We start from the raw sequence: 25545 nt of genomic DNA on the forward strand, positions 1-25545 counted from the left end.
CAGGAGTGCAGAAACGCAGGGGACCTCCTGGTGCACTGCATTCTGCTCTCTCTGAGTCCTCATGAGCGCAGAAATCTCTGCTGTGCAGACATACAACAACGTGTTGCATGTGTACGGCCTGCACACCTCCAAGGAGGCAGTCCTGCCGGCGTTTGAGCAGACGCTGGGCCAGCTGCGGCGAGTGGATGTGTACCTGCAGCACAGCACGGTGCTGGACCAGTCTGGCGCGCATGCTGTGGACTTGGTCTGCGACTCCCGCAGCATCCTCATCGGCTTCTCAGACGGCACCTTCCAGCTCATGTCCTGGCAGAGCCAGGTTCCCGCTCTTCCTCTCTCCCTATACTTGCACTGACACAGCACCCGATGCCTGCCACTTGTTTCTGTCCTCCAAAGGCTCACCTGAGCAGCATGTCCTGAGCACCACCGCATCACACCTGACGAATGTGGACGTGCCATCGCAGCTGCGAGGCCGCATCAGTCCTTTTACGGAGGTGCAGATGCGCCTGCCAAAGCGCGGCAGCAGCGGGGAGCTCAGGGCCGGCAATGAGACGGGGTCGGGCTTGCGGCGCCAAGGCGCCTCACGGCAGGTGAGGCCCTCATGTCCGGTCCCTGGCGAACTCATTTGAAGCTTGCCATCAGGACACATGAATCATCCTTGCAGCACCGAGATCGAACGCACAGCAAGCAGGCTGCATATGGCAGGGCTCGCTCAAGGCGCCCACGATGCGAACGGCCCTGTCGGGGCTGTCAGGGCAGGCGCTGAGCGGCGGGGGTTTGGGCACGGGCTCGCGCGCGGCTTCAGTGGAGAGCGCGCTGGACCTGCCCTGCATAGAGGCCATGGACTACGCTAGTAGCCTGCGCCTGCTGGCTGTCGTGCTCACGGACGGGGCGTGCGCGCTGCTCAGAGCCGCCGAAAGCGGCCTGGCGCCCGCTGAGCAGCTGCAGCTGCTGCACTGGGTCTGCAGCGCCGGCAGCGGCGCCCTTTGTGTGCGCATAGGTGCGTCCTCTTTTGCTCCCTTTGGAAGGAGTACAACTGCACTTGGTCATTGTGTGTTCGTCCTGCCATTATGATAAGTGAGATTCCCTTGATTTGAAGTGAACTCAGCAAACCAGCTTGTCTGGCAGGCACGGTGGCACAGCTGCTGGCGGTGGGCCTCAACAGCGGCGAGGTGGCGCTGTACAAGCTGTGGGCGCCCAAGGGAGGCGAGCCGCTGCGCATCATCTCCCTGGCCGACTGGGGCTACGAGCCGGAAGTGACCGGCTCGGTGGCGGACATGCAGTGGTCGCCCGACAACAGGGCCTTGGCGGTGAGTTGACCAGATTCTCCGGAAGGGACACATGCTGAAAGGCTGCCAACACACCGCACATATGCGCAGATGTGAAATTTGCGCCCTTTGATTAGCAAAGTATACTTGGACGCAAAGTCCCTCTCGTCCATTACGAAACAGTGTCACTCGATCCACGATGTCTTGGGACAGGTGGGCTGGAGGCGCAGTGGGCTGGGCCTATGGACGCCGTCGGGTTGCAGGCTGCTATGCTCGGTGCGGCAGGCCAGGACAGGCCCCATGCACAGCATGTCCAGCAGCTTCAAGTCGCCCCCACCCCTCTCGTTCGAGGTGCTCACTCTCCACCGTACATCATCACACATTGCAAGGTGCATAGAGTCTGATGCCTCCTGACAGGCAGAACTCTTTTTAAAGCCAAGGGGGCTTCAATTAATGTTTTGCAAGGTGGTAATGGTTTCCAATAGATGTTCTGTAAGGGAGTAATGCTGGCAGTCGGTGGGGACTGAGCAAATCATTTGCTAGAATGCATGGCCAGGCTGCAGACCTTTGTAGGCCCCGCAGACGTGGCTGCAGACGTCCTGCGTGTATGCCCTATGGCCTTTGGCTTTGGGCTTGCCGACCTGTAATCATAATAAAAATGGCCATGTTGAGATGTCTGTGTGGGGCGGCAGAATGGGGTGTCGGCGATGGCGTGGGGGGCGTTTGGGTACCGGCTGGTGCTGGCGGAGGCGGGAATGGCTGCGCAGGTGCTGGAGCTGTCGCTGGCCAAGAGCCTGACCGGCTCCCACCGCATCGTGCACCACCCGCTGCCCGGGCCCTCCCAGGCGCCTGGGCCCCAGCCAGAAGTCCACCTCCTGCAGGTACTAGACCGAGCCGACCTCCTTCACCCTCTGATATATTTTCTGCACCTCCGGAGTCCCTCAGCAATCTGCCTTTGGGGACACAGCAGGAGGGCCAAGTTTGATTAGATCATGAAGCTTGCTTCTTCATACAAGGAGGGCATGCTTTTCGTTACAGGTGTCACACTGAATGGGGAGGGCGTGGTTGACATCTAGCACTTTTCACAAAGCGTGAAACCCAGAAGCTGTGCGGGTGATGTGGCCACGCCATGTCACGAAACATGAAATCAGAAGTAGTGTGGTGCTGTGGCCAGGCGGACGACCGGCTGCTGGTGATAACGGAGGGCAGCGAGGTGTCTGGCGGCGCGGGGCTGGCGGCCGGGATGCGGCAGGGCGGTGCGGCCGGGAACGCGTCTGCAGCCCCGCACGCGGCCGATCTGGGCGTGGTGCACCTGCAGCCGCCGGCGCCGTACGTGGCCGCCAACTGGCCGCTCTCGCACGCCGCGCTCAGCGCCGACGGCATGGACATTGCGGTGGCCGGCCGCAACGGCCTCGCGCTCTACTCCCGCCGCTCCGCGCGCTGGCGCCTCTTCGGCGACGTCAGCCAGGAGCGCGAGATCACCGTGCACGTGAGGCCGTCACCCAGCCTGCCGTGATGATACGCTGCCTTCTACTTGCTTATTGTTGAGCGTGTGCGTGCCGATCTACAGCCAGAGACGCCTGGAGGAGTGTGCTACAACTGTACAGAGCTTGCAGAGTTGCAGGTGCACATATAGAGATCCATAGCCAGGAATGCCTGAGGATTTTACTAGAAATTTGAAGGGCTGCAGAGGTGCAGGTGGTAAAGATGTGGATATCCATAGCCGGGGATGCCTGGAGGATGGCTTAGAATTGTGCAGGGCTGCACAGTGGCAGTTGCAGTTACAGATGACCGGCATGGGTGCACATCAAACGACGCATCAAAGTTGTCAGGCTTGGTGCTCGTGGTGAAATCGGCTGAAGGCTGAGTCTGTGTGCCTGTGCATGCAGCATCTGATGTGGCTGCCGCGGGTGGTGCTGGCCTGCGTCAGCACGCCTGCCACCGCCAACCATGCTGCCAGTAGCGCAGACCTGCTGCTGTACCCACGCTACCACCTGGACAATGCCTCCCTGCTCGGCCGCTTCCCCCTGCAGCAGGTGCGCCCCCTTGGCATTATTTATCTTGGCGTCCCATTATGCATGTGTGGTGGGTGCATGCATTCGCTTGCTCACCTTGCTGAGACCGTGTGCTCGCCCTTTTTCAGGTGCCTCTTGCCATGGACGCAAGCGGGAGCCACGTGGTAGCGGCGTATGCCCCACTTGACATCAAAGTGTGGCGCATTGACCTGGCCGGAACCGTCCTGCCTTCGGGCAAGCCCTCCGCTAAGATCACCATCGTCCGCGAGCTCTCCATCATGTCTGTGGGCCAGCCGCTCAGGGTGCGCTGCCTTCACATTGACCCAAGGAGCTCACCATGACACCTCTACATTGCATGGAAGTGTTCACGGTCATCAGCCGTGTCCACACTATTCTCACAATGCTGGGCGGTTGACTCGCTGCTGCAGCATAGACAGCGTCTGAAATTGGTCTTGCTGCTGTGCATCCCAGGATATCGCTCTGGTGGAACGCACAGCGGCCACCTTCAATTCGCCGTACAAGCAGGGCCGGGTGGTTTTGGAGGACCGGGAGCCCCAGCAGTGCGTTTTGCTGCGCGCCGGCGGCCACATGTCTGTCTTAGACATGGAGCAAGGTTGCCCCACTTCTTCTGCTTCTGCTGCCAGAACGTGGTCACAATATCCTTCATGCGCCTTGCATTCGTTAATCAGGGCTTTTCGTGTTTGAGCATGCTCTCGGAAGACAGGGCCAAGAAACCCACGTCCCACCAGCAGCAGAGTGTTGCTGGGTTAATATGCAGGTCTGTTGTCTGCGCAGGCTCTGAGCTGACGCTGGCCAATGATGTGGAGTGCTTCTGGCTCTCTGGCCGTGCAGTCACTGCATCACCGGCGCCCCCTGGGGTCAGCCGCCTGGAGTCCCAGGACTCTGAGGCTATGAGCCTCCACTCTGCTGAACCCCGCGCTCTCCTCCCTTTCACAGGTACAACTCCCCTTTGGAGCTGGCATGAACAGCTCTCTAGCTGGCGTAATGAAAGGGGAAGAAGAAGGAAGGAAAAGGGGAAGGCATGGCTGTGGGCTCACTCTGTGGGATGCACTTGGCAGGAGGCCAGAATGGGCTAGAGTCAGAGGGAGCCAGAGCGGCAGAGCGCGGCATGCACTCCCGTGACAGGTCGCAGAGCAACATGAGCGAGATGTACGATGATGCGGCCAGCGCGGCAGGGTCCATGCAGGGCATGATTCCGCAGCAACCTGCGGCAGCCAACGGGAACGGGCTTGGATTTTTGAGTGCCGAAACGTCTGGTCGTGGTATGCTTGATGCACTGTCTTGGACCATCCTGTCAATAAGAACGCATGGCATTCCATTCCGTGGGCACCTGCCGGCCTGTGGAATTGCCTGTTGCACTTCTGTCCACTGGCTTCTGGTTGTTGAGGCATACATCAGCACGGTTCCCATCATTTGCTGAGTTGCTAGAAAGCCATGCAGCTCGCATGTTGCCTGTTTCTGAGAATCTCAGGGAGGAAAACCTTGCAAATTGCAGCGAGGTGAGCGACTTGTTTTGCACATCAGGTACAGATGACGGCGAGGACGTGGAGATTCCCTGGTGGACATATGGGGCGCGAGGCATGCAGCTCTGGTTCCCCAAGAGCCTGGCCGAGCCCGTGTCGCATGCGGCCGCAGCAGAGGCCGCGCACTACATGACCGACCCAGAGCTGGAGTTCGACAAAGAAGTGTACCCCATCAGCATCTCCCTTGCCGAAGTCTCCATCATAGGTGCGCCTGCCTTGCACTTCCTGATCACAAGTGGTAGTCGCTCAGCAATTAGGGGTTCAACAGATGACTTCAGATGATAGTTGACTGCAGCAAAGACTGTCAGCTGGTCCATGTCAGCATGTGCCTTGGGGACATCTGCCGAGGGGCCCCTGAAGGAAGTCGTGCGAGTTCTGTTGTCTCTCTATGGATTCAATGGTATTGACGTGCCGGCTTCTGGTCTAATGCAGGTGTCACGCAGCGGGTGGTGCGCAGTGCAGCGCTGGCCACGTCCACTCCGTCGGCGGCGCAGGGCGGGTCTGCCGGCAGGCCTGCCGCCAGCGGGCTGGCCTCGTACGCGCACGCAATGCTGCCCCTGTTCCAGCCCCTGCCAGAAAGCCAGCCCGTTCTCCCCTGCCTCCTGCGCCGCCTCCTGCAGCAGGTGACCTGTCTCCCTTGCATCATTTTGCCAAGACCCCACGCGTTTGTGCCAGTGCTCATTATACCTCCTCACACCTGAATGACCTGGACTGGTAACCTTTATCGTTTTACAATGTGTATGGTACAATGTTGACTCACCCCTTTATCATTTGGGCGTTACAGCCTGAAGTACCAGTCAGTTCATGCACTGACATGAACCGACTGGTACCTGAGTACTGTTACATGTCAGTCAATGCACACATGATCTAAGTAATGTTACATGTCCGTGAAGGCAGGCATGGGGGTCTGGGCGAGTGCATGAGGGGTTTGAATCAATGCTGCGCAGGAGCGGGTGGCCGAGGCGGTGTCGCTGGCGGCGCGTCACAGCCGGGCGCCGCACTTTGCGCGGTCCTTGGAGTGGCTGCTGTTCACCTCGCTGGAGTTCAACGCGGACCTGGTGCCCTCGCCCTCCAAGGGGCCCCCCGCCGGTTCCCACGGATGGTCCCCCCAGCAGGCCAGCCCCGAGCGCCGCCGCCGGGGGGACTCTGCAGGACCCCTCCTGCTCGCCGCCGCCTCCCTCATTCGCCGCTTCCCGCAGGTGTGCCCCTGCCTCTCTTGACGTCTGATGCCCTCCCAAGACACTTTCCATGTGCTTTTCAGGTGCAGAGGTGTGAACCTCGCACACCTGGGCCTGGCAATGGCGCCACAGGGGCATGGTCTACCAAAGGCCGGGATGGGAGTGGTTCATGACGGCACGCAATGCCGATTTCCTCGAATCTGAGCTTGGAGGAGGATGGCCAGCCTCAGTCACCTTTTGTGCTGCCCTGCACCTTTCTGCTCAGCCAATTGATACCAAATCAAGATAAGAAAATGACATGCCATGCGTGCTGTAATATCTGCTTTGCATGCTGTAGCAGATGCCCTAACCAGAGGTCATCTGGCTACAAAAGGCCAGAAGATCACAAAGAAGGTGACAGAAACGCGCGGCTGGTGCGCAGTTCCGGGACATAGTGGTGAGCGTGGCGCGCAAGACGGACGCGGCGATGTGGCCGGCGCTGTTCCAGGCTGTGGGCGCACCCAGCGAGCTGCTGGACGACTTGATCGATGCCGGCGCACTCGCCTCCGCCGCCTGCTGCCTCCTCATCGTCGACCGCATCGAGGGCTCCTCCATCGCCCACTCCTCAGCCCTGCGCCTCATACGAGTGCGCTCCCCCCTGTCGCTCCCCATTTGCCCCCTGTAGAAAAGCTGAAGCCTGGTGATTCTTCCTCCATGATTTTGCTAGCTCCACAAGACTGTGACGCAGGACTAATGGCTCTTGTGGCAGCACTGCATTGAACTGCAAGACCTCCGTCACAACACCTATTCTTCCTGTCTTACAGTGCGTTTGGATAACCAGTACTTTGGTGTGGATGTACGTAAAGTCCTTGTGATGAGCGAGGGGTGCCGGTGCGCAGCTGGCGCTGGCGGAGGCGCAGTATGACCTGGCGGCCGAGCTGCTCCGCTTTGTGGTGCCACCCACCGAAGGCGACGACGCCTTCTCTGCTCTGCCAGCCGTCAGCGGCGGTGCGCACGTCGGCCAGCCCCGGGAAACGGCTCCGGGTGGTGGAGTCGCACCTCAGCGGGTGAGCGGCCCTTCCTTGTTGCACAATGATGCTGCCCATATGGTCTACCAATTTCAGTGCCCATTTGTTTGGAGAGTATAGTATTTCCTGAGCTCCTTTGTTGAAATCATCTCCGTGGAATGTGCGCAGAATGCGGGCTGGTTGAGGTCTTGGTTCAGCGGGAGCGCTCCGCAGCCGGAAGCCAGCACCTCATATGCCTCTGGTGAGCCGCATGGCCCACCCACCAAATCGTCCTTTTGCACAACCCGCTTTGCTAGAGTCTCGTATCATTATCTTGTGTACTGATGACAGCCAGTGCTGGCCCACGGCATGTTGGTCAGCTGCTTTTGCACAATGCATGGTGTTGCGGCCGCAGCGCAGCGAGAGCCTGACGCATGCAATTGGGCAAGGGGTTTTAAGGACCCTTTATACTCTTCATTCACCCCCAGTATTGGGTGGGTGCAGGGGTAGCAGAGGGAGAGGGGCCGCAGGTGAGCGCTGGGACGGCAGCGTGGCGGGTGCTGGGGGCGGAGGCCTGGCGCCTGCTGGACAGCGGCCGCCTTCGCAACGCCGCGCGCCTCAGCGCTGCCCTCTCCGCCGTCGGCGGCAGCATGCCCGCCCTACTGCTCTCCTGCCGGCCGCCTGATCGGCCCTTGCCCACCCCCCTCTCCATCGCCCGCGGTGCGCTCCCCCTTGCATTAATAGTATGGGCCCACAAGAGCTTGAAGGTTGCCCCCTCAAGATGCTCAAAAGAGTTCTGGCGCCTTGGCGGAATTGGCACCAATCTGGCCTTGAGAGCGGCATAGGGCGAATCACCCACTGTCGCCGCGACTGTTCATACATGGCCCGTTTGCAGCAGCACCTTGCATGCACCCCTTGCACTGCTGTTTTGCGTACATCCACAGGTTTCCTCGCTGCGCGGTGTGATGTGAGTGTCTGCAACTGACGGGTTGATGGGGGCTGTGTGGTGCAGCACTGGAGATGGTGGAAGAGGAGCTCCCGGTGGTGCCGGACCTGTCGCTCGCAAACAACGCCCAGATCCTGCTGGACGCATGCCACGGGGCGGGCCTGCTTGACTGGTCCATCGCTCTGGCGCTGGCCCTCGAGAACAGCCTGCTGCTGACAGGTGCGCTCCATTCCATTGTGGTCAGTATTGGGATCATAATTGCCCTGTTGCGGCGTGCTCGGCCCTGAAATTAGCCAGTCTGCTGCGTCAGCATCTGACATGGGGCTGTCAATGCCATGCAGAACTCCAGTCGGCGAACCCAGACCTGTGGCAGGACTTCTCCAAAGTGGCGCTCGCCTCGGAAACGCTCAGGCTTTACTGGAGCATTGTTGGGGAGCAGCTCCCGGCAGAGCCAGGAGTGCAGAATGGCCCCTCAAATGATGGGAGTGATAAGGGCTAGACTATGACCTATGGTGCATTCGGCGTTCACCTGTAATAGTAGATGAAATTTGGCAATAACTTAGAGACTTTATCCAACCACCCGTAAGCAGAGTAAAGATTTGGATACTAGCGGCTGAAAAATATCTGAAACCCTCACCAAAACCCCTTGGATTCTGGGCGGGTGCCCTGGAGACCCACAAAACATCTTGATGCATTTATTTCACACCGTCGAATAAAAAGGGTATCTGCATACTCTTAAAATAAGAGTGTAGCTTTGCTTCATCACCAGGTGTGCTTCACATTGGCACCACGAGGGCGTTCTTCTGTCCAGTTTCCACGATGCACACTTCCTGCGAAGCTCCCTTGAGGGGCTCGCAGCACACCAGCCTGGGTGGATCCAATCTTTGCGGGAGGACATCGCATCTTCTAGCGACGCCCTCAGCTCGAACCTGCAGGTCGGAAGCTCCTGTCGTCAAGGCCCATGCTCGGCGTGCGGACCTGAGCGTAGCAGCCCAAGCTGTGACAGAGTCTGCCGAGGATCTGAGCATCAAAACATTAGACAGACCGGTGGAGCCCCTTGCACAGCCACGGTACGTCTCTGATTGGTACTACGGGGCAGACCGGATGCTGTACCAATATCTGCCCAAAACACCTTCCAATGACAGACTTTTGCTTTGTTCATCGGATCCTTCCATCTGTTGACTGCAGAGGAGGGTACTATGTGATTTTGAAGACTAAAGGTTCGCAATTTATTGGACTAATGACGTTCTGTGGGTGCTATGGTTCAGAGGGTTGTCCAGGACAACAAGCAAGATTGGCGTTATCACTGTGGAGGACATCAGCAAGAGCGTTCATGCAATCATCCTCGCTGGAGGATCCTCTGACAACCCCCTGGCGCGCTACCGTGCCATGCCTGCTGTGGAGCTTGGTACTGCATCAGCCACCTAGCAGCACCACCAAGTTTTGGCCTTCTTGCCGCACGCTTGCCTGTGCCCTTCGTCTCATACTAAGGCAATACTGAAAGCGCTTTCTGCCATGCACCCACAGGTTCGAGCACCCAGCTGATCGACATCTCCATCAGCAACTGCATACGATCTGGCGTCAACAAATTGTGCGCCACCTGCCGTTTCACAATCAAGTTTTGGAAGTTGCCTGAACTATTTCGTTACATGCTCTATTGCTGATGCAAGCACTGATAGCTGCATGCTCCTGGTGTGCGGCAGGTATGTCTTGACTCAGTTCAACTCGCACATGCTGAACACGCACATCGGCAACGCGTACCCTCCAGCAGTCTTTGGGGGTCCCGGGAAGCAGGGCTTTGTGGATGTGCTGGCCTGCCATCAGACCCCCACAGAGGCGTCCTGGTACCGGGGCTCAGCAGATGCCGTGCGGCGCAATCTACCCGTCATTTTGGAGGACTACAGGGGCACCATGCTGCCGGATGACATGCTCATCCTCTCCGGCCAGGCCCTGTACCGCATGGTAATTAATCAATCCTGATCTCTGTCTTCAACTGTGTCTGTGGCTACCTTTGCCTCGCTGGCAGGTGCAGTAGTTGGCTTCTAAAAGTTACCTACGCCTACTGAGCCATGTGCATGTGCTTGGCAGGACTACGGAGCGCTGCTGAGGACTCACAGGGAAAACAACGCGGACATCACCATTGCAACCCACTCTGTGGGCTGGAAGCAGGCCTCCCTGCGCGGCATCACCCGAGTGGACCCCAGCGGTGACTGCCCTTCCTCCACTCATGTCATTTTGAAGCAGAACGTGATGTGGTGCTGGAAGGCCCATTTGCAGGGCATCACCGCCCAGAGACGCAGGATGTGCAGATGGTGGGTGATGCTCTGGGGAAGTCAGTAGCAGGTCCTCTGATGCAGTCTTCAATACAAGAACAGTTCTTTGATTTTGGAAACCCCCCTCGGCCACCAGTGGAAGAGCAGTGGGACTAGGGGCGAAGGTTCAGCAGCGGCAGCATGGGCATGGGCCCATCCTGGCAGCCTGTATCCGGATCATGCCGATGCCTGGCTTGCGATGAGCCAGAATTGCTCGTTCATCTATATACTCATGTGCGGGGTGGGCTGGTGCGGCAGGTTTGGTGCGCGAGTTTGAGGAGAAGCCGTCGGCGGACCGGCTGGCGGCCCTGGAGGGCGGCAGCAAGAACGCGACGCCGGAGGATCCCTTCGAGGCGAGCATGGGCATCTACATGTTCCGGCGCGAGGTGCTGGAGCGGCTGCTGCTGCAGAACGAGGACCACTTTGGCGACAAGGCGGGCCCCGACACCCACTTTGGCTATGATGTCATCCCCCACGCGCTGCGCGACGGCCTGACCATCGTGGCCCACTACCACCCGGGCTACTGGCGGGTGCGGCCCCGGCCCCCTGCCCGCTGCGCACCTTGTGCGGTTGCTTGTGCATGTTGTCTACTGTCATGTCATGTATGACGTCATGTGATTCTTGCTCCACCCAGAGGTAATCTGGTTAATACATGTTGTGTGTTGACTGTCATGGGGCTCGCTGGTTGAGTTGATAAAACTTTGGAGCCCTTCCTGGCTGGCGCTCTTCCTGCCTGATTGACCAATTGTTTGGCCCATTACCTGGAGGGCTGCTCAGCAATCTTCAACGGGTTCCAAGTGACGGTGCTTGGCTGCTCCTGTGGACGCTGATACATTGAGCCAGGGCTGGAGGAGAAATTGAGCTTGAGGGAGGCTTGATGGCAATGCGCACAGGACGTGAACAGCCTGCGGGACTTCTACGAGGTGAACCTGGAGCTGGCGCTGCCTGGGGCGCCCATCTCCTTCTACGAGGTGGAGGAGGGCATCATCAGCTCGGGCCATGTGCTGCCGCCCGCGCTCATCCACAACTGCGAGGTCGAAAACAGCCTCGTCGGCGAGGGCAGCGTCCTCCGGGTGCGGCCCTCTTCAGCCCTATGGACTCATGTATCTTGCACAACACCTTCACAGCCAGCAGACTTAGTGCGAGCCTCAGCTTCAATGCAAAAATGCAGGAGGAACGCAGAATAGTGCTCTAAGCATCCATAGTCTCCCCAGACTGTTCTCAGGACCATACCTCCAGTCCAGGAGCCCCCAAAATAGCCTTTGCATGATCATGCATGCTCAGGAGATCTTAGTTCAGAAGAGGATTTTCAGACTCTTTCTGACTTTCTGGGGATGCGGGTTTGATGACAGCGATTTTGCTGGTGCATGCAGGGGTCTACGATTCGTGGGTGCGTGCTGGGAAACAACACGTACGTGGGCGAGGGGTGCACTCTGGAGCAGACTCTGGTGCTGGGCAACGATTACTACACCAATGACAAAACTCGCGCCGCCTCCCTGGAGAAGGGAGAGTCTGCCCTTGGCATTGGTGAGGACCCAGATCTGCATGTCACAGATTTGGGGAACAGGAGTTTATGGGAAGAGGAGTCTATTTGCATGGCTGACTCTGCCGTCCTTTCACATGCGCCTGAGCGCAGATTTGCATTGCTTTGCAGGAGCCAACACGGTGATCAGGGGGGCTATTCTGGATGACAACGTGTCCATCGGCGAGAATGTGCGCATCACAAATGAGCAGGGCATCACAGATGCAGACCGCACAGAGGAGGGGTTTGTCATCCAGGACAGCATCGTGACAATATTGAGGAATGCTGCCATCCCAGCTGGCACAGTCATCTAATTTGCCCGCTATTCTGGTCCCATGCATCTCTCAAGACTCCCAAGCTTGGCTTGCTGCAGAGCATTTGGTCTTCAAGATGCTTGAGCCTGCAATATATTTTTTGGCACGCTAAGGAATGAAGCTGATGCGTGCTAATGACTTGAAGGCTCTTCTTAAAACCGTCGCCAAGACAAGTTGAGTGTTTTTGTGTCACGAGCTTGGCCGTCTGGCCTGTGATGTCAAGAGGCATGAATGCAGCATGCATGAGAACCTCTCATTGAGAAGACCGTTCTGGACAGTGGAGCTCTGAAATGTCTGCAATGATGCAAGATTTGTGTCAGGCTGTGCCGGTATGAGGGCAAATATACCTTGATATATCATGTTGGGGCGACACTGAAGGAGTTCGTTCCCAACGGTCTTCACAAGTGTGCTGTAGGACGCAGGCATTCGGCCTTTGTTGGGGCTTATATATCATTTGTTGATGTGCAGTTCTTTATAATATGTATGGAAGCTTGCAGATATCTGGCAAGGCTGCTGTGCCTTGTGTATTGATCGTTGTCGTGCGCGGCCAAGTAGATACCGTATGTCAGATCTGTTCATGAAATTGATTTAGAGACAGTAAGACAAATAGTTGTGCCCAGGTTGTTGTAAGCGACTGCTGTTGCATCTCACTTGTACTTACAATATGCTCATTTTGTGGGCACAAAGAATACCTCGCCAAGGCACTCACTGATATCATAACTTGTGATGACCTGATGCAGCAAGACATGATAAAGCAAAAAGACTGCCTCAAGACAGCCAAGACTCTCGCTGACGGGGAACTCGCAACAGACCAAGACATTGACACACACCACCTGAAATACTATATCACATCCTCAAATCAAGAATCGATATGATCTTGTTGGCAAAGCACGCAGCCACTCTGTTGCCATCCTTCGCCCAGCAAACCTGCAGGGCAAACAGAGTGAGAGATCCACAATGAAGATTGCCCGGAACCTCTTGCATCCACGCTGAGCCCATTTGATAACAAAACACTCCAATGACAATTAGACCACTCGGGAGAAACAGAGAAATTACCTCAAAAATTCCCCCCTGGCCCTTGTATGTGCGCACAAGGTTGCCCGTGCTCACTGACCAGATGTAGAGGTTCTTGTCAAATGACCCCGATGCCAGCAACTCTCCGTTGGGGGAGAAGGCCACAGAGTACACTGGCTGCTCGTGCCTGGTCAGGTGATGCAAGCACATCCCACTCTCCGCATCCCACAACCTGCACACCAGCCACTACCTCAACACACATGACAGAACAAGCCGATAATCTGTAATCTTAACCTCTTCATGTTGGGGATAATGCAAATCATCCCCATTGATTAAGCATGGAGCTTCACAATCCAACCAACAGAGAGGCCGCTTGCTGCCAATGCTTGAGTTTTGCGGCTGGAGCTTTGCAAGAGTATTTGCAGCTGAGCGGTGAGGTGGAGAGTTGGTCAGGCAGACAAGATGCGCCACCTGATTGTGTTGTCGAAGGAGGCCGACACGAGCATGAGGCGCTGGTTGGGGTTGGCAGTGCCGGGCCCCGTGGGTGACCATTTGATGGTATAGATCTCCTTTGTGTGCGCCGCCAGGTCATGCACTGCGTGGGTCTGGTTCATGCTCCAGATCTTTGCTGTGTGGTCATCTGAGCAGGACGCCAGCAGCTTCCCTGGACATCACGCACTAGCAGGTAAGGACCTACATATTACCGTGCCATTTTGCTGCATTGGAAACTGCAGAGCTTCCAATTGATGGGTGTGTCATACTCAAAAGGGGCGGACCTGTGGGGTCCCACTTGATGGCGTTGACCTCATCCCTGTGCCCCTCGAAGGCTTTGAGCGGCTGGTGCTCCCCCAGTTTGCAGACATAGATGATCTTGTCCGTGCTGCAAGTGGCGAAGGTCGAGTTGTTGCGCCAGTCCACGTCCAGAGTGGGAGCTGCACATACACCACTCAAACTTCAGTCCTCTTTGCTTTGCATGCTATCACTGTATACCCCGACAATCGTAGCAGGTACTCCACAACACATTCCTGCAGAGGCAAACAGAATATCTTTTAGAATCAATTTGTCTGCATGAAGATGTCAAAAGTGGCACCTGTGTGGAACTCGAACTGCTGCTTGACGTCGCCGGTGCGGCCGTCCCAGATGATGGCGGTCTTGTCCACGGAGCCGGACAGCAGCAGGTCGCCCTTCTTGTTCCACTTCAGGGAAAAGATGGGGCCCTTGTGGTTTGTCAGCGTGTTCCTCAACTCCCCTGCATTCAGCCCCCATGCTCTGTCTCATCCCCAAGCTGCGGGCAAGAATTTCTCCCTGTGCCCATCCTAATCTCCTGTCAAGCTACAGCCTTCCAAAATAGATTTTCCATCCTTCACTGTCAACAGTCCATAAGGTGAACATATAGGTTTGTCAGAAAACACACCATCTTTGGACCAGATGCGCGCAAGGCCATCATAGGAGCCCGTGGCCAGCAGGGTGCCGTCGCCATTCCAGTCCAGGGTGGTCACGTCCTTCGCCTTGTCGCTGCCCTGCTTGGCAAAGTGCTTGAGCACCGTGCTCTTCGCATACCCGCCGTCCGCCATCTCGCTGAGGTCCCATATCCGCGCTGTTGAGTCCCCACTCCTGCCACAGGCCACACAAGGCTCAGCCCGAGGTCTCACAGCAAATGACGTTGCATTCTTCTCGAAAGTTGGACCCTCACATCCATGGCGGCACTTGTCCCCACTGCTTTCATCGAGCATGGGAAGCACAGAAAAGGGTCGATTGGATGCCCTCACACGGGCACACCAGCAATCCTATTGGTGACGAGGACACTTCAGCACTCTGGGAGGCACCTCACCCTGATGCCAGCATCTCGCTGTCGGGGCTCCAGGCGCAGATGAAGACCTCTGAGGTGTGGCCCTCCAGGGAGGTGACCTTGGAGGCGGGGATCTCCTGCGGCCCGGCCCCGTCAGCCTCCATGGCCGCCGCCGACACATCGCCATCCATGCCGCGCGCGTCGGCCTCTCGCGCGCGCTCGGCATCTTCGCGCTTGTCGGCCACCCTCCGCCGCAGCTCCTCCGCGTCCTGTGTCAGCAGCTCCTGCGCGCTCAGCGGTGCAAAGTCGCCGTCCACGCCCGAGTTCTCCTGCGCGCAACGCATGCCCACAGCCCCCTCAGCCCCCGCATGCATGCTGTGTTATTCAGTGTAGCAACACAGGCAGTCCAGCTTACGCAGACGAATCAATGCATGCAAAATTAACAATCCAAGGAACGAACAATCCAGCCATGTCCGCTCCGGGGCTTTCTCTTCTTCCTTGTGGCTACCATAAGCCAAGGATCTCTTGCGACAGGGCGACATTCTTGACAGTTGTGAGGGGCCATTGCTGGCATAGGAAGCAGCAAGTGAATGGAGTGCTGTGGGACAGGGCTGACCTCAGTCAGGTTCGCCTCCAACTCCATGTACTGCAGCCCCTTTTGCAGGAAGGATATCATGGCTCCAGGAGGCACATCGTTACCACTTATGGTGCTCTTGTGCACGAAGCTCTCGTAGCCAAACACAAAGGCAGAGTGTGAGAAGCCTGGACAATAGCAGCCATGAACATTTGTTAGCCAGAGGGGGAAAAAATGACGCACGTGTACATAAGGGCTGTCACAAGTGTTGACTGTTACTCCCTTAAAAGCAAATGGAAGCAATTTGGCATGCCGAAGAATGCGCAGCTTGCCTGACTCCTGCAGGTATCTGTACACTAGGAAGTTTACTTCGTCCGAGGTGATCGCCATGCCGCCCGCAGACCACTGAAAAATCTTCAAGATGGCATTTTACTTCTTCAGATCCCTATCACTGAGTTTCGCTCCCCGTAGTGACAACGGACAACAGAAAACCAGCAAGTAGTGCATGGCGGTAACCTACAATCGGCCCCCACTTAGACCAGACTCAGACGCCCCCTTGGATACGTCTATGGAAGAGTACTGGTACTTGTTACGCCCGCTGAGCACGTTCGCTGAGCACGAAGTCATCTCGATCTCCATAGTGGCACGTGACTGTGCCATGTCAGCAATGCAATGGCAATTGCCTCCTCGGCCTTCGCGAGTATGGCACTATGATATGAGAACACACACTTAACATTCGCAAAGTTATTGCTTGGACCTTTAGTAAGCCTAGCATTTGGTCACAAACTGTTCCTGAATCATTATTGACCATGGACATCTTTTCGTTGACGCCGGAGGAGTTCGTCGAGACAGTTGGTACAGGGACCATAGTACACAATTCAGGTATGAACTGCTGCTGATAGATGCTTTCATGTCCAATATTTACTTACCATGGCTGGCTAATTCCATGTTGCTGATCACATATTCACCGATCTTTCAGGTGATCTCTTCGGCGATCATCTCAGAGCTGTGCAGAATGTGCTGAGGGATTGGAACTTGGGAAAGGATTTGGAGCTTGCAGGCTTATTTCACTCAATATACGGCACTGAGGGATTTCAGGCAGCTTCACCCTTCTCCCTGGAAGTCAAGGATAGGCTGCACTGGAAATCTGCCCACAAAACTTTCACCCTTCTTTGAAAAGAGAGGATGACGCATGCTGCATGCAGGACTTCCAGCTCAGTCTTGACAGGCGTGAAGACGTCAAAAGGCTCATTGGAGAGGTCCGTCCTCCAAGCCTTGTGACTAGTTCCAAAAGGCCTTCACTATAGTTTTAAAATCTGAGTGCGTGCTTCTGTCCTGCAGCGGGCAGAATTCTGTGCCTACTGCAATTGCGTCATGGACAGAGCCACTCTGGATGCCACCCTTTCTGCACCTGCTGGGGAGCATAAGATAAAGGCGCGGCCGGATGTTGGTGGTCATGAAATCGCTTTGACGGATGAGCAGCTCCAAGATCTCATCACAGTACACCTGGCGGATTGGCTGGAGCAGGTGCCATTCTGCACCGCTCCCAACTTCAGCTGTCATTGAGGCTATGCATGGAGGTACCTGGACACGGGCAGGAATGCACAGACAGTCTGTCTCTGGAGAAGCATGGGTGGCCCTGCAATGATCATCTGCTGGCAACGCAATCATCTGAAAATGCATCGGCCATATAAGATGTCTCTTCAAGGTCATATGGTTGGGTCCAGGTGGAGAGGGAAGCTGCAAAGGTGAATGAGAGGCATGGCTGGTTGAAGGAGGGAGACGCCTGGGGTTACCGCCGCAGTGCTTACAAGCAGATGGCAGATTTTCTAGGTGGTCCTGCCCAGGAAGCATACAAAGCTGTTTTTGCACGTGAGCCCCAGAGCACGCGGCACATTTCTCAGATCTACACGCCCAAGCTGCAGGCGCCAATCACGCCAAAGATCTATATCCAGTGATGACGTCTTGACGCGGCCCTTGGTGCAGACTTTCCAAATATGCAGTCCAAGGAAAGGGCTTCCATGCTGCAGGCGCCTACTAGGCCTGTAGTACAGGCCTACAGCCGGCAGTCTGCATGAATGTCTTTCCGGTGTAGATTGAGTCTTAAGGCAATGTGTGCGCCCCCACAGTGCCTGAGGATCTTACTGCAGCCTATTGGAATGTCAGGTCCTTTGGAATGAAGGAAGGAAGGAAGGAAGATTACATCACTCCAGCCGCCTAGGGCTGATTGGATGAACTGGCAGCATCCAAATAATCAAAACAATCCATCACAAAATGTGCAACACCAACAATGTCCAACTGCCACATGAATTGCTGCATCGTCACAATGGCTGCACCAAACAGCCCAGGATATCTGTCCCGAACAGGTTGCAAGGCAGGGCACTCAAACACAAGGTGGCGCTCATCCCCAATAACCTGCTGGGCACAACGCATGCACAAACGCTGGGGCCGGGGAATCCTTGCCCAGCGGCCCGAGACATTGGGCAGACTATGACAACCCATCCTGAACTTCAACAGTATACGCAAGCAACGGGCACTCAAAGGCTGCTGTAAGAGCTGGCAAGAATGAAGACTTGACAGAGCCAAGCCTAGGAGGTTGATGGGACGCCGTTGCCCTGATGGTTACTGCCGAACTTGAAGGAAATTAGAGGAAGTGATTCCGGTAAAGGATATGCATTCCTACTTTCTTGACATATATTCATAGAACGTTGTTTGTTGCAAATGCTATGACGATCGCTTGATTGATCGGTGGTCTTCCTGAAAATCCCTATTGCACACTCACCACCTTTTGTCTCGACGTTCAGGATACATATATATTTGAAAACGGCAATTGAAAGAAATATATGCAGTGAGATTAGTGTAGAATTGACGCTGGCATCTGGATGAAACACCCATTTAGGAAGACCTGTGTTCCATCTCCGACGCCTTCTTGAGGGTCGCGTACCCTCAGTCATGTCTGGGGGGGCCGCGCCCAACAACCAGCAAAAAGCCAAGGATGGTAACAAAAGGCTCGGATCATTGAATTCCGGATTTCTCTCAACTTCCAGTCGACCAGGTGCAGACTAATTTGCTGCTTCTATGCTTTACAAAGCGGTCTTCATCAATCACAAAAATTAGCATACGATCAAGTCAACGATACTTCTTCTGGATGCTTGTTTGATCTGAGGCAACAAATCTGTCTAGCATGGCTGGAGAAGGCACAACGAAGCCTCTGTTTGAGTGGCCTGTCCTCATTTCTGCAGGTGGGCTCCGCTCCACTGGCTCTAATGAAGCTTCGACCTCTCAGCCAAGCACCTCGCAGCCAGATCAGCCCATCAGCAATGGGCAGCCTGCGCCTCGGAAGGTATCTGGCCACAACTCACACCTCGACTTCATTGACGTGTCTTCAATGCATTAACATCAATGATCTTGTGTATCTGAACACTTGTCGTGGTATGTGCCAACAGAGGTTCATACCCAAGGTCCGGAGCAGAACAGAGCATAAGGGGCTGGCCTCAACGCCGGCTGGAGCGACAAGCACAGGGGGGAATGACCAGTTCAAAGAGCTCATCAAACAGGCGCAGTCTGACAGAAGCTGGGAGCGGGGAGGCGGCCGTGGGAGGGGCTCTGCATCAGGGCCTCTGGGCGCCCAGCCGACCCCCAAAGTACGGAACCTGCCACATAGCTTTTGCATCACTTGATGCAGTGAGCAGTAATTTCCTCATCAGGATGCTGTCAGGCTGGGATTGATGCGCGCATGTGCACAGGTCATGCTGAATGCTGGGGCGGTGGGCGATCCGAGGGCCATGCCAGGGATGAGGGGTCCAGGGCCCAGCATGGGCAGTGGCAGTGGTGGCGGCGGAAAGAGCGGGGAGGGGCCCAGTGGAGCTCGGTCCAGGTGACTCCCCACTGTCACTCGTTTGGCAGTGCATCGCGGCAAAAGTTCTGTGAATGACAAAACAAGGAAGCAGGCAGCCTGCCACACATGCACTGGCCTATGGCGGCTGTGCAGCTGTAGATGCTGCTGCAGTCAAACATACAAGTATAAGTAAGGCTGACGGCTGCATGGGAAAATGCAGCAGCAGGTTTGGGTCGGCTGTGAAGAAGGAGGAGGAGCAGTTTGAGGAAGATGAGGACGAGGATGCAGATGAGAAGGTTGGCGGGGTGGCCCAGCCGATGCTGGACTACCGGCAGTACTACCCCACAGTGCTCCCCATGCGGCCACCGGGCCACGAAGTGCTCGGGTATGGAGACTCGCTGGACGACAGCAAACCCCCAGATTTAGAAACCCTCCCGGTGCGTCGAGCCGCCTCCTTTCCTAATTGGGTCTGTCATTGTCTTTCTTATTTCTGCCTCAGCAATTTTCTAATGTGATGTGTGTGTGTACCGCGCAATGTGGCCGAGCAGCAGTGCACGCGTTGCTTTGACAGGGACTGTGCAGGATGTGCAGGAGGACGAGGTGAATGTGGCAGAGACTTTGGGCCTTGGGGTGGATGGCAGCGCAGAAGAGCGCATTGTGCTGCTGCAGATGCCGGCGCTGCTGCCCTCACCGGCCCCGGCCCCAGCAGCAGACGCAGCTGCCATGAAGCTGCGCCAGCTCAGGCGTGAGGACGCCCCTCCTGCGCCTGTGGCCGTGTCTCTCAAAGATCTGCCATCCGGCAAGGTCAGCATGTGTCTGTACCCTCCGGTTGTTCTATATGGAATCTCCCATCGCAGGTGTGTCCAAGTCATTCAATAAAGCTATAAGAGCGACAGAACCTGTCTGTAGATGAGAAGAGGGGTGCTGTGCACAATACAGATTGGGAAGATGCTGGTGTATGAGAGCGGCGCAGTGAAGATGCAGCTTGGGGATGTGCTATTCGATGTACTGCCTGGCACAGACTCAGCGTTCCGGCAGGACATTGCGGCTGTCAGTGCAGCAGATCAGGCCTGTGTGTTCCTCGGGGAGGTGTCGCAGCGTGCTGTGGCGTGCCCGGACATAGGACACTTGCTAAGGTACATCCTTGATCCATTATACTGCAAGGATGACCAGTGCCATGCCTGCATTTGCAAGGTTCGCATTGCCGTGATGGCTTGATGGCCTGTATTCTCAAATTTGTTGCATGACTTGAAAACGGGACTCTGATGCTGCTGTTGTGTTCCAGCGATGAGCAGGTGGTTGGCTTGCAACCAAGTGGTGACCCCAATGGAAAGCAGCCAGCCCACTTCACGCCCATGGAAGTTGATGTGATTCCTGCCCCCATGCATGCGCAATTGTGCTGATTGCAATATTCAAAGACTCTGAGATTCTAGGAACCCAGAGCTGTGCATTTCAAAGGCAATTCTATGGTACTGCTTCACTCCTCAGCATGTAGCAATCTTCTGTGATGTCCTGCAGGTGAAACCAGAAGATGCTTTATAATGCTGCCATTTTTGCACGAGCAACTTCAGCATCTGTGCACACGTGTCTCGTCAGGTTGACTGCAGCCAAATGAGTTACAATGTCACGAAAGTTTTGTAACGTCGAGGTGCACCCGACCATGCGCCTGTTGTGGTTGTGTAGCTGTGCTGCATGAAGTTTGATTGAAGGTGATCTCTGACTTTCATGTTGGCACTCAGCATGACATGGTCCGTCCGCATAATCAGCGTATGTGGCAATGCCTAGCTGTGAAGGGCATTATTGCAATAGTGGCCCACCATACTGCAGCTTGCTGCATGTGTCTTGTGGTGCAAGCAGTCGGTCACCCCCAGGCTTTCCTTTGCCATGTTTTTGCGTCAATTTAATTATGACAATGATGCCGAGGTCTGCCTGGCCACTAGATACGCACCGGCATGTTCTGATCAACGGTAGCTGCGGCATGCACTATCTCATTATCAACTCACAAACTGACACACTTGTCAAATTGCAATACAGTATTCACAAGCAACTGATTGATGTCAACAGCGCGTCACTCTACACAAATTGCGGCAGTGTTTGGGAGAACAGCTGTCTTTCAGACCATAAACAGTATGCTGCTTAACTTGGCTGTCTTTCCTGGACAAAATTTTGGGCCAGGATTTTTTCCTCCTGTTGAAGCTCGTGGCCGAGACCTCCTACTGCTGTGCGCACGATGTTTCCTTGGGTACCACGCAGATCACCGGTGCCGCCATCGCTCAATCTTGAGAGCAAACTCTTTGCCGTGGTACCTTGACTTTCTCCACAGCCTGCGGCTCTGTTCCTTGCTCTTCTTCCATATATTGGCAATCCTGCATACGGGAGCATTATGGTACACCTCTGTACCGCCACAGTTTTCAAAGTCAAACGTCTACTAGGCACCCATAAACGAGGCATCTCGCACCTCCAGGGTTCGAAGGACTTCGATCTGAAATGTATCATGTTGCTTTCTGGTTCTGGGGTCGGAGAATAGGTCGTGTTACTGTTCCAAGACTGTTGTCCTCGAGCCATTTCTCGAAAGCGGCCCGCCCTTGGCGATTAAGGAGTTCCACAGCAGCTTGCCGGATCCTGGCGAGAGGCACACTCTATGGGCAGTATGTTACGACAACAAGAGATGTTCTGATTCTGACGTTATGGTCGAAGCGCCTTTGGAAGCTCGACTCCTCCGGTACAAGGTTGAGCCAAGGGTGCAACCTGGCAGAAGCTGGGGTGAACCCAGCAGGGAAGTGATGAAGACAGCCACAGCCATGGAAATTTTTATTCTGTGAAGCTGTGGATGTTTTCTGCTCTTACAGCACAAACAAATGGATAAGCCATTGCCCTGCAAGAATACTATTGCAGTTGCACAGCATATACACCGCGAGGCAGCCTGCGAGGCTGAGCCCCTTAAAGGCCTATGATTTTTACCTGCTTTGGCGCTCATTGCAGTTGCGTGCAACTTGTACAACATCTCAATCACCGCCCGCAGCCGCCTATAGGCTGCCTAGGTAGGCGGTTACCGCCATCAACATGATGGTGCGCGCGTGGCAGTGATCAAATTATTGAGCAATGGATCCAAAGCCAGGATCCCTCATTCTCCAATTGCTTGCAGTTCTGGAATGTGGCAGCCCTTGGTGATTACCTCTAGTTTGCACAGCATGCTATGGCAACTTGCAGCTTCCCTCTAATATAGCTGCGGCCCAGTCCTGTCCAACGCTATACTAACCAGCCAGTGCAAAGGAGACCTCACTTTTCTCATCTCTCATGTTGATGTCAGCTCGCATGATGAGCACAACGGAGCGCTGTATGCTCACCCGCTCAAAGAATACCGGCGCTACGTCAATCTTGTCAAGGTCGGTCATTCTGATACTTGCTCGCACCATCTCACTAGCTGTCTAAGTCCACTCTCCTCCTTCAGCGTTGTCCCATCTTCACTGCTAGCTGCTCGAGCCCAGTGTGATCTTCATGTGGATCTTGCTGTTGTCTCGTAAGACCTCCAGATCCACCTCATCACCAATTCCACATTTGTCCAGAGCCTTGTACAGGTCAGAAGCATTCCTGCGCGAGATTGCATTCAGTTCAAGCCTTTAATATGCGATTCGCAAGGTTGTGAGGGCCAGATGAGCACCTGCAGCACAGCAGGCAAAACAGCGGCTAGAAGAGGCGCATGGAAAGGTGAGCACCTGACACGCATGTTGTTGAAGCCTGTGATGATGTCTCCCAACACAAGGCGCCCGTTCTGGTCGCGCTTGGTGCCGTGAACCCCTGCCGCTCCTGCTGGACCAGTCTCCCTCGCGTCCAAAACAAGAATGCCCTGCACTCCCAGCTGCAGCTGCACAAATACACACCAACAATAAATGTTGTGCATCCCCAGCACACCACTCGACGATAAGGAGTCAATGTGTAAAATGACTTCTTGCGCATACGTCTGCAATTAGAGGTGAATGACTGACTTCCATCAGGGGGGTCACCTGTTCGACAGACTGATCTGGTGCGAATGAAATGCCCAGGATTGGCCTGATCACTTTGCCGAACTTTATGATCTGCGTGACCGAGCTGTTGATGATGTCTACGGGCACTGCAAAGCCCACTCCGCTGTTGGCACCAGATGGGGAGTAGATTGCTGTGTTGACACCTGCAGCAGTGAAAACCTTTTGGGTGTCCAGCAGTTATACCTGGAGCAATCCTGCACATTTTTCCAGGTGTGAATTGATTTGCTGTACAGTGGGTGTCTGTTGCCCACCTATGAGTTCGCCAGATGAATTAAGAAGCGGACCACCTGAATTCCCTGCAATGACAATGCCAGACATATTAGGTGCCTTTTCTGAGACATGCAATCCTCACATTGTGGATGCATTACTGGTTGTCACTTAGGAGGACGAAGCATGCCTGGGTTGATTGCAGCATCGGTCTGGATGACATCTTCAATTGGTCGGCCAGTGTTGCCACTGCTGATTTCTCTGCCTGCACATTACCATGGACTTGAGAGATGTCGTGGGATTTCAATGCATTCTTCTTCTCATGACACATCATTAAAACCCAGGACAAACACCTTACAGTCATGCTCAGGATGCATGTCTTTTCCACCTGTGCCAGAGATCACGCCAGTGGTGAGGGTGTGGTCCAGACCAAAGGGATTGCCTGCATGGTGCGGGGAAAATTGAGCCACAAAAATGTGCCATCTGGAGTTAAAAGTATAAAATTATGGTGCTCTTCTTCCTTTTTCCTGCAGCTGTCACTAAGCAGGAGAAGCATTCACCAATTGCGTAGACACGCTGGCCAACCAGGAGATCTGCAGACGTTCCCAACTTCACAGGATGTAGCTTCTCCTGCACACACGGAGAGTCACTTCTTTTTCTTTCCTCTCCTAAAATTTGGAGTGGCAGATATTGCGGCCTCTGGTGTCACCTTCTTGTTCACAGTGTCTGGCAACTTCAGCTGCAGGACCGCCACATCCTTGTCACCATCAAAACCCACCACCTCTGCTGCATACTCGTCCCCATCTGTCAGCGTAACCTGCAATTATGACCAGGATTGAATTCATGCCTTTGCAAAGCCAAGTGTCAGGACAGGTTCACAATAACCGAAGCTATCAGAGCTGCTGTGGTGAGAGTTTTGATCATGCCTGCAGATCAGATGCCCCCTTGATGACATGAAAGTTGGTCACCACATGGCCATCTGCGTCCCATACAAAGCCTGCGACAAGGCATGGGAAGCTGAGAGAAGTGTGCCAGCCATGTCAAGTGTCAGCAGGACAGGGGGAGATGTGCCGAGTCTCACCAGATCCTGCTCCCTGGGGAATTTCCTGCATGTCCAGTGTGAATGCGTCTCTCCTGCACCAAGACATCAATGCTCATGTGGTTGCTCTTCCAGTGCTTAATATGCCTGAAGATCTGTGAGTGACCTTTCTGAAACCCAAGATTGAGGGCGAGGAGCACACCTTACAGCCAGGTTCGTGATGAAGACGACAGAGGGTGTGTTCCTTTTGAACAGGTCGACAGTAAGCTGCTCATCCTGAGTCAGCTTGGACTTTGCATAGGCGGCATCAGTAGTGCACCCAGTCAATAGAATACCAGCTAAGGCAATTGCTGCAGCTGATCTGCTGAGGCTGGCAAGCCTCTGCCCAACCTTCATGGCCGCCATATCGAGCCTATCGCTATGCAGGTGCTTTGAGGCTCTGTCTAGCCCGCTTGTTGCTTCCAATGAGCCAGCCACTGTACACCGCAGGATGCTGGGGTAGGGACTGCGTGGTGGGCGCCTAGCAGGCCTCCATACATGATGGCCCTGCTTCTGAATGGGCCTCTTGAACTGCGTATGCCCAGAGTTATAGCAGGCAGCGTCCTGTTTGTGTATTGGGGATGCACAAGCCTGGCTGTAGAGCATTGCTGTATTATGTTGCCCCGGATCCATGTGCCATGTGGGGCTGCAGTACACAAAGAGCCGTGTTAGTGGTATGACAGTTGAAGCAGAGCAACTGGACACATGTGGCTGGGGGAAAAAGGAAATAAATCTCGACTGAATTAACGAAGAAACTCGTTGATCGTTTGTACCAAACGCGGCATGACATGACCACACCTTTCCTTGAAACTGTTTGGTAAACGCAGATCGGTGTGAAACACAGTTAGCCTGTGGATCTGACAATATAGTCTTTTTCTATGTAAGCACACCGATATATTAATGCAATATTTTACAGACCGCAAAGCCTCGTCGAGAAG

At 55.1% G+C, this 25545-nt stretch overlaps 7 protein-coding genes across 7 annotated transcripts; 5 read left to right on the forward strand and 2 right to left on the reverse strand.

Annotated features, from left to right (window-relative positions):
- Window positions 1-61: 61 nt before the first annotated feature.
- COCSUDRAFT_83479 (hypothetical protein) lies at window positions 62-8433 on the forward strand (the record flags this gene model as incomplete). Its single annotated transcript, XM_005647009.1, has 21 exons — window positions 62-316; window positions 462-587; window positions 703-997; window positions 1126-1307; window positions 1479-1616; window positions 1958-2146; window positions 2440-2754; window positions 3155-3301; window positions 3409-3582; window positions 3752-3893; window positions 4076-4237; window positions 4360-4563; window positions 4826-5029; window positions 5257-5447; window positions 5772-6023; window positions 6424-6627; window positions 6881-7048; window positions 7178-7250; window positions 7493-7708; window positions 8001-8153; window positions 8276-8433. 21 exons carry the CDS (start codon window positions 62-64, stop codon window positions 8431-8433), a joined length of 3948 nt encoding a protein of 1315 aa, XP_005647066.1.
- A 216-nt stretch (window positions 8434-8649) lies between these two features.
- On the forward strand, window positions 8650-12731 carry COCSUDRAFT_29736 (ADP-glucose pyrophosphorylase small subunit). Its single transcript, XM_005646954.1, has 9 exons — window positions 8650-9004; window positions 9203-9342; window positions 9462-9525; window positions 9638-9896; window positions 10023-10140; window positions 10505-10776; window positions 11140-11319; window positions 11620-11773; window positions 11901-12731. Exons 1-9 carry the CDS (start codon window positions 8754-8756, stop codon window positions 12080-12082), a joined length of 1620 nt encoding a protein of 539 aa, XP_005647011.1. The 5' UTR covers window positions 8650-8753; the 3' UTR covers window positions 12083-12731.
- Window positions 12725-15849, reverse strand: COCSUDRAFT_53824 (WD40 repeat-like protein; the record flags this gene model as incomplete). Its single annotated transcript, XM_005646955.1, has 9 exons — window positions 12725-13009; window positions 13139-13328; window positions 13568-13760; window positions 13873-14028; window positions 14187-14345; window positions 14511-14710; window positions 14928-15214; window positions 15502-15647; window positions 15792-15849. 9 exons carry the CDS (start codon window positions 15847-15849, stop codon window positions 12929-12931), a joined length of 1470 nt encoding a protein of 489 aa, XP_005647012.1. The 3' UTR covers window positions 12725-12928.
- Window positions 15850-16177: 328 nt separating this feature from the next.
- Window positions 16178-17650, forward strand: COCSUDRAFT_47899 (hypothetical protein). The gene is made up of 5 exons (XM_005646956.1): window positions 16178-16341; window positions 16439-16557; window positions 16665-16718; window positions 16801-16986; window positions 17187-17650. Exons 1-5 carry the CDS (start codon window positions 16269-16271, stop codon window positions 17415-17417), a joined length of 663 nt encoding a protein of 220 aa, XP_005647013.1. The 5' UTR covers window positions 16178-16268; the 3' UTR covers window positions 17418-17650.
- Window positions 17651-20248: 2598 nt separating this feature from the next.
- Window positions 20249-21214, forward strand: COCSUDRAFT_33526 (hypothetical protein). The gene is made up of 3 exons (XM_005646957.1): window positions 20249-20433; window positions 20583-20664; window positions 20816-21214. Exons 1-3 carry the CDS (start codon window positions 20276-20278, stop codon window positions 20837-20839), a joined length of 264 nt encoding a protein of 87 aa, XP_005647014.1. The 5' UTR covers window positions 20249-20275; the 3' UTR covers window positions 20840-21214.
- Window positions 21190-21991, forward strand: COCSUDRAFT_33527 (hypothetical protein). Its single transcript, XM_005646958.1, has 2 exons — window positions 21190-21663; window positions 21756-21991. The coding sequence occupies exons 1-2, from the start codon at window positions 21352-21354 to the stop codon at window positions 21822-21824; spliced, it is 381 nt and encodes a 126-aa protein (XP_005647015.1). The 5' UTR covers window positions 21190-21351; the 3' UTR covers window positions 21825-21991.
- Window positions 21992-22767: 776 nt separating this feature from the next.
- COCSUDRAFT_37081 (trypsin-like serine protease) lies at window positions 22768-24973 on the reverse strand (the record flags this gene model as incomplete). The annotated part of the gene is made up of 12 exons (XM_005646959.1): window positions 22768-22888; window positions 23014-23156; window positions 23302-23465; window positions 23574-23618; window positions 23720-23794; window positions 23918-23971; window positions 24090-24159; window positions 24251-24346; window positions 24456-24526; window positions 24611-24663; window positions 24771-24859; window positions 24959-24973. 12 exons carry the CDS (start codon window positions 24971-24973, stop codon window positions 22768-22770), a joined length of 996 nt encoding a protein of 331 aa, XP_005647016.1.
- Window positions 24974-25545: the final 572 nt, after the last annotated feature.

This window comes from Coccomyxa subellipsoidea (genome assembly GCF_000258705.1).
Source record: "Coccomyxa subellipsoidea C-169, whole genome shotgun sequence".
Classification (NCBI taxonomy): domain Eukaryota; kingdom Viridiplantae; phylum Chlorophyta; class Trebouxiophyceae; family Coccomyxaceae; genus Coccomyxa; species Coccomyxa subellipsoidea.